This window comes from Salvelinus fontinalis, chromosome 22, assembly GCF_029448725.1.
Source record: "Salvelinus fontinalis isolate EN_2023a chromosome 22, ASM2944872v1, whole genome shotgun sequence".
Lineage (NCBI taxonomy): Eukaryota > Metazoa > Chordata > Actinopteri > Salmoniformes > Salmonidae > Salvelinus > Salvelinus fontinalis.
Window position 1 is genome coordinate 3,280,172 of NC_074686.1, and position 8,100 is coordinate 3,288,271.

The 8,100-nt window shown below is 40.8% G+C and overlaps 1 protein-coding gene across 1 annotated transcript; it reads left to right on the forward strand.

The window, feature by feature from the left end:
- Positions 1–471: 471 nt before the first annotated feature.
- On the forward strand, positions 472–4,826 carry LOC129819553 (transmembrane protein 42-like). Its single transcript, XM_055875904.1, has 3 exons — positions 472–851; positions 2,012–2,158; positions 2,307–4,826. Exons 1-3 carry the CDS (start codon positions 675–677, stop codon positions 2,436–2,438), a joined length of 456 nt encoding a protein of 151 aa, XP_055731879.1. The 5' UTR covers positions 472–674; the 3' UTR covers positions 2,439–4,826.
- Positions 4,827–8,100: the final 3,274 nt, after the last annotated feature.

Genomic DNA, 8,100 nt, shown 5'->3' on the forward strand with positions numbered 1-8,100 from the left:
TGTTGTATTTTCAGCTGTTTGAAGCTCGTGTAAAAAAACGAAAGTAAATGATGCAAGACCAGTAAGCATAGACTGAAAGCACATAGAACACATCTACTGCTTCTTAGACTTGCTTTCAATGAGAATGACAGATCTATAACTCCGATTTCTATGTGAATTTGGTCAGGTTTCTCAAAAAGTTGCATATTGCAACTTTAATATAGAGCAGATTAACAAAGTAGTAGGCTATATGGCTAACCTAGCCTACTGCCTAATGTTTGATTATTTTTTGTGATTAAAATAGAACGTCTGGCTTTAAATGTAATATTATAAATATGAATGAGACTAATTAAAGGCCTATCATGATTCATTAATTGGGTCTTGCCTTTGAGAGACTAGAACTCACTCTTAAACCTATTGATTCCTGAAATAAATTCTTATCCAATATCCACAGAATTCCTGAACACGTGATGCCGCTGAAGAAACTACTCATCCCACAATGCTACACAGCCGTGGAGTTCTGTGTCCAACCACTTTGTGCACCTACCCGCTGAGCAAGTATTTTGATTGGTGTGGCTATCTCCTGGCGGTTATTGTTAGGAAGTAGCCTGTAGATTAAATTTGACCCACACATTCAACTCAATACCGCCGTAGGAATGTGATGGATTAGAAAAATATGTGCCTTGGTTGTCAACATGTTCCCCGGCGTTTTCTATGCGCTCCTGGCGGGGTTTCTCGGGGCTGTCGCATCTTCATCTGCAAAGCTGTCACTTGGAGCCGATTACCTTAAAGGTGTATGTGAAACGGGGCTACGAACATGGGGAGAGCAGCGGAAATTTAGACAACCGGACGAAACTACCGCTTGTGACTGGGTGAGGAATCGCCGCCGTTTAAGTGCCTGAATTATTAACGCGATGGGATTCGGGTGGCTTTGAATAATGTAAATGTCAATGTGTTAGCATAGCAATACGTCCGCGAGAAGGGAAGTTGGGGTTTTCCAGTGACGAGTTTAAGGCTCCCGATTCCAGCTCGTGCGCTCAGCATCAGCACCATCGGCGGCTCGCTCAGCTGGACAGGCGATGCTGTGTATCAAGCTCGTGTCGTACCCGCGTGCTTGAACGACATTGCAGCTCGTGCGACCTACAGTAGTGCCGTATTACATCGTTTATTTTTGTGTTAAAGCAATATATTTGCTTATGTTGAGTATCATTTTGTTCTAGTGGCCGAATGTGATCCTAGTTTAACATATGGCCAATTGTCCATTCAATGTCAATACCATATTGTAATTGGGCTGCTTGAAACGACCTTCGTAATCCGGTGTCATGATTTTACGTTTGAGTTATCATCTATGTTATTTATTTATATAGCCGTCAGATATTTATTTGACATACATTTACATATCAAGACACACAACTAAAATAGGCTCCAAATCCCTGAAATGGAGCTCAACTATTTGATGTGACTCAATTGCAACATAACATTGTTTTCATTCATATAGACCACATTCCAGGACACGACAACACTGACGTCACGCACAAATGCGTGCTACTATTGGCAGCAGTAAAAAGCCCGTTCAACATAGCCTAGATTTACGTTTTGATTACTTATAAACAAAGTCACTTTTTGCGGTTCTCCTATGCTTACAATGATGTTAAGACTCTTGCTTGAATAGTCACAAAGATTATATTTGGTTGTTATCTTTGCAAAATAACTCTTTTGGATTCAGCCGTTGTTAGCTAGAATTCTAACGCTCATTGAAATAGGCTGTTTTTTAAAAAGTATAATGCACTTGATTTGCGATGATGACACAAACATTATATTAAGCAGGACATTTATAATAGCCTTAAAGTATGATTCTAATCCGAAAGTAGTGTGCAATGCACTTATAAGCAACATGTAAATAGAGGCTTTTTTTGCAGGCATTCTATAAGAACTCCCCCCTTGTTCTGCCACCAACTTGTGCACATCGCCCTAGTGCAGCGATGTTTGCAAACACAGAAAGGGGTCTATTGTGTTTGTGTGTTTGTTTCAGCTACACATCCCCCTGAGGCTTCTTTGTGGGGGGCTGCTCTTCACCTGTAATGCTGTGATGTGGACATTCCTGGCTAAGGCTCTCAGGCACTCTTCCTCCTCCATCCGAACCACTGTGACCACCACCGCTTCCAACTTCATATCTTCCGTAAGTACACGTTTCCCTGTGGAAAAGACACAATTATTTATGAATAATGTATACACGGATTTTCCGTTTTTTTAAGTGCTGTCAATAGTAGAGAGAAATAAGTGTAATGACTGGTGCACTAAATGTAAATACCTGTATTTTGCCACAGGCCTTTTTGGGGCAGCTTATCTTCGGGGAGACCCAGATTGCGTTGTGGTGGGTGGGAATCTCCCTCACGTTCTCTGGCCTCCTGGTGCTTCAGAGGGCCGCCCCAAACGACCGAGCCAGGAAGGACGAATGACAACCCTGTCGGAAGGCACAACTAATTAACTGATATAGAAAGAAACCAGTAATGCAACGTATAGCCTACTATCTGTGACAAACAATAGCATTTCTCGGGTGAATGGCAACTTTTCAAGGTAAAGCACTGTCAAAACATACCATGTAAGGAATATACAGTGATTTTTTGTGTGTGTGTTTTAAACACTTTGACATCATCAGCAATGTGTGCATGACATCAATACTTGAGAACACCAAAGCTGTTTTGCTCACATATCCTAAGATGACACTCACTGTAAACTTCCACACCAACATTGCATGTTCAAGGTGATGTGTGAACGGAAGTGGTCTCAAAAATGCTGCTACTGCTAGATATACGCAAATACAGCAAGCACATTGATATTCGCATCGCTTATTACTGTATAATACATGATGCGGCTCAGAGAATACACATCAACTTCTCAGTTGTATCATGTTTATAGCCGAATATCTTGAGGACTTGACCCTTACAGAATTTTGACATGTTTTGTGGATTCTGAGGAGGTTTGGCCTTGCCTGCCTTCATAGCAAATGTCTAATAGAAAGTTCCTAACAAGGTCTAAACCCAATTAAGTCAAACCAAAGTACCCAAATATGTTGATCCTGCCTTTTACCCACTGTAACCACAGCAGTGGCTCTGTCAATGCATTGTGAAGTCAAACTGCTAAGTGGCCCCCCGAAAAAATCGTAGTGACCTCAGCTGCCTGTAAAGTGATACTGTCTAGTTCACTCAAAAATCAAAGTTTGTCAGACATATTCAAACCTCAAACGTGGCCTAATGTCGAGATGAGACAAAGAATAGGCACAGTCTAATTTAATCTTTTTTAGAGGGTGCCTGTCTTTCCAATTCATTTGGAGTTGAGGCACAGAGCTGGATCTACACAGCAGACAGCTTGGACCTCTTGCCATTAGCCCACGTCTGACCTCAACACAAATTTTGGAGTGAACTATCCCTTATTCCCTTTGGCAGAAGAGACTCATTATTTCATTCTGACCTAATGGGGTGTCTAAACAACAGTTACTCCAATGTCTGGCCTTTTTAATTGAGTGTCACCAGCTGTTTGTCTTCCAGCTGTAGGCCTGTATCATCAACCAATGTCTATCCTAGTTTTCCAATGCAATTAAAATCAGTTTGAGGTTATCCTTGGGGTTAAGGGAGGCATCCGGTAGCACAGTTCCTCCCTCTGCATTTTCCAAGACTTCCAAAAGGTCAAATGTTGCTGTGGGGTTTGTAACCCAACTACTGAAAGTAGTGTTTATTACTAGCATGCTTGTCCTCCAACGGTGTACTTCCCTGATATTCCTTAACACTGTGATGTGCTATTGTGGAATTGGGCTTTTTGCGTAATACTGACAACGCTACCATAGACTGGAGTTTGACTTGACAACTGTACTATACGATCCCACTTTGCTGTTGTTTTTTTATACGTATCATATGCATGCAACAACCAACGGTAGCTACCTGTATTCTGACTGTATCTATTAGACAATGATATGTCTGTGTAAATGCAGAAGAACGCACACTATGGAACCGGTTCTCCGTCCAGTTGCAGTACATTACAGACTGCAGGTTTTGTATGTAATGTCATCTACTTCCCTGGCAATGTGACTATCTATGCTGTTGAATCAGGACGGGAGACATTGGTGCTGACATTTCTCCTGTGTTCTTCAGTCAGTCTAAACTGAGGATAAACATTTACCTGTGAAGCCACTGTCACTAAGGGCAAGATAAATCAGTGCATTCGAGTAGTGGTTTCATGAAATGTTTTATCGCCAGCCCCTGAATGGGAAATGTTTGTTGTAACCATTATACTGTAGATATGGATATCATGTTATAAACTGTAGATATTAGTTTGGGAGGTGCATATGACTGACCTGTTAAGGTGTGTGTTCCAGATTAGTGCAGCACTGGGGCCCTACTAGGGGGATAAGGAAAGGCAATGTATTATGAACAAAAATGCATTATTAAAAGAGTCCTTACTTGGACAAGCCACCTCCCCATCCTTTGAATATGTTGATTGGTTCTTAGTAAATGGTGTATGATAAGGGAGGAAGTCTCAGAAAATGTCTGTTGGCCAATAGAATCTGATTGCACACACTGATGCTGTGTCTGTGTGTGACAAACTGTTAGTCATCACTTCTTGGACAACAGAGGGAGAGGAAAACAGGTGTTTGAGTAAACTGCAAACTCTTTGTCTGCACTGGTAAGAAATGTGAACCATTCATATCTAGTCTAATATAACTTCTATTAAACTAACATTTGTAAGTGTAAATATCTTCTATTTACAGAAAATATTATGGACACGTGTAACCACTCATCCAAATATGAGATGGTGCACAATGTGAAATAAACCTCATCTAGGAAAGTGAACTGTTATTTGTTCATTCTATCCCGTTAAGGTATGACCCAGGTGCAGACAGTGTAGAAGGAACAAATGTTTATTATTTAAAACGGGCGGTCAAACGACAGGTCAAGGCAGGCAGGGGTCAAAAATCCAGAGAGAGTGTAAGGCACCGGAACAGCAGGCGGGCTCATGGTCAGGTCAGGCAGAGGTCGGTAATCCAGAGTAGTGGGGCAAAGGTACTGGACGACAGGCAGGCTCAGGGAAGGCAGGAATGGTCAAAACCGGGAAACTAGAAAACAGGGACTATAGCAAAGACAGGCGCTGGTATGTTTGAACAAACAAAACGAACTGGCAACAGACAAACAGAGAACACAAGTATAAATGAATGGGATAATGGGGAAGATGGGTGACACCTGGAGGGGGTGGAGACAATCACAAAGACAGGTGAAACAGAACAGGGTGTGACACATTCATTATTCTAAATGACTCATCTAAAACTCCAAGAGACTAATTAACTACCGTCAATGGAAAGAGATGCACATACAGGCAGAATTTATAAGGTTAAGAGTCCAGTCAATTTCTCAGATGACCTGATAAATTGATTGTCAAATCAAATTGTATTTGTCACATGTGCCGAATACCACAGGTGTAGACCTTATCGCGAAATGCTTACTTACAAGCCCTTAACCAACAATGCAGTTCAAGTAATAGAGTCAAGAAAATATTTACTAAATAAACTAAAGGAAAAGGAAAAAAAGTAACACAATAAAATAACATTAACGATGCTATATACAGAGGGTACCGGTACCGAGTCAATGTGTGGGGGTACAGGTTAGTCTAGGTAATTTGTACATGTAGGTAGGGGTAGTGACTATGTGACTATGCATAGATAATAAACAGTGAGTAGCAGCAGTGTAAAAACAAAGGGGGGGGTCAATGTAAATAGTCCGGGTGGCCATTTGATTAATTGTTCAGCAGTGTTATGGCTTGGGGGTAGAAGCTGTTAAGGAGCCTTTTGGACCTAGACTTGGCGATCCGGTACTGCTTGCCGTGCGGTATGACTTGGGTGACTGGAGTCTTTGACAATTTTGGGGCCTTCCTCTGACACCGCCTACTATATAGGTCCTGAATGGCAGGAAGCTTGCCCCCAGTCATGTACTGGGCCATACGCACTACCCTTTATAGCTCCTTACGGTCGGGGGCCGAGTATTTTTCCATACCAGGCATTGATGCAACTGGTCAGGATGTCCTCGATGGTGCAGCTGTAGAACTTTTTGAGGATCTCGAGACCCATGCAAAATCTTTTCAGCCTCCTGAGGGGGAAAAGGTGTTGTCGTGCCCTCTTCACGACTGTCTTGGTGTGTTAGCATAACAAGTAAGGCATACGATAAATTGAAACTGTACATGAAAACATGAAGGTCATTCACAATGCACCACTACATTAACTATTCCACAGGTACAGTATATTGTCTACCTGGAAATAGTCTTAAAGGGATAGTTCACTGAAAAACTAACTATCTATTTAAATACGTTTTTGAGTTAACAATCCCTTTAATAAGACAAAAATGTTTGACAGACGGACGACCATTTTTAAAAAACAATACATTTATTGTCATTAATTTCCATATAACTCCAGTAACTTAAACTTTTGCATTCAGATAAACATTGAAAGAGAAGCACTTTGTGAAACATTTATTTATAGCGGTGTGTTTGAAAAAATGTATAAAGAGACAGATATGAAAGAATACTAGTTCCTTTGTCCAGTGGTGTAAAAAAACGTAAGTAAAAATGCTTGAAAGTAGTACTTAAGTAGTTATTTGGGGTATCTGTACTTTACTATTTTACTTTTAATTCACTGCATTCCTCAAGAAAAAAAAACTATTTTTACTCCATGCATTTTCCCTAACACCCAAAAGTACTCGTTACATTTTGAATGCTTAGCAGGTCAGGAAAATGGTCTAATTCATACACATAAAGAGAACATCCATGGTCATCCCTACTGCCTCTGACCTGGCCAACCCACTAAACATACATGCTTCGTTTGTAAATTACGTCTGAGTGTTGGAGTGTGCTCCTCGCTATCCGTAAATGTCAAAAACAAGAAAACGGTGTGGTTTGCTTAATATAATGAATTTGAAATGATTTATACTTTTGACACTTAAGTATATTTTAGCAATTACATTTACTTTTAATTATATTTAAATTAAAATACTTTCAGACTTTTACTCAAGTAGTATTTTACTGGGTGACTTTAACTTTTACTTGAGTCATTTCCTATTAAGGTATCTTTACTTTTACTCAAGTATGACTATTGGGTACTTTTTCCATCACTGACAACTTTCGCTTAAACTAGATTTGTCCGTCAGACTGCCAGATGGTGAAGCGTGATTCATCACTCCAGAGAACGCGTTTCCACTGCTCCAGAGTCTAATGTTGGCGTGCTTTACACCACTCCAGTCAATGCTTGGCATTGCGTATGGTGATCTTAGGCTTGTGTGCGGCTGCTAGGCCATGGAAACTAATTTCATGAAGCTTCAGACGAACAGTTCTTGTGCTGACGTTGCTTCCAGAGGTAGTTTAGAACTCAGTACTGAGTGTTGCAACTGAGGACAGACAATTTTCACACGTTCCGTGCTTTAGCACTCGGTGGTCCCGTTCTGTGAGTTTGTGTGGCCTACCACTTCACAGCTGAGCCGTTGTTGCTCTTAGACGTTTTCACTTCACCATATGAGCAAGTACAGTTGACCGGGGAAGCTCTATCAGGACAAAAATTTGACTAACTGACTTGTTGGAAGCTAACTGACTATGGAGATTGCATGGCAGTGTGCTCGATTTTATACGCCTGTCAGCAATGGGTGTGGCCGAAATAACCAAATCCACAAATTTGAAGGGGTGTCCACATCCGTTTGCATATACAGTGCATTTGGAAAGTATTCAGACCCCTTGACTTTTTTTTACACATTTTGTAATGTTACAGCCTTATTCTAAAATTTTTTTTTTTTTTTAAAAGATTAATGAATTTACACACAATACCGCATAATGACAAAGCAAAAACAGGTTGTTGTTTTTTAGGTGCAAAAACCTCCAGAAATATTACATTAACATAAGTATTCAGACCCTTTAACTTAGTACTTTGTTGAAGCGCCTTTGGCAACAATTACAGCCTCAAGTCTAATTGGGTATGATGCTACAAGCTTGGCACACCTGTATTTGGGGAGTTTCTCCCATTCTTCTCTGCAGATCCTCTCAAGCTCTGTCAGGTTGGATAGTGAGCATCGCTGCACAGCTATTTTCAGGTCT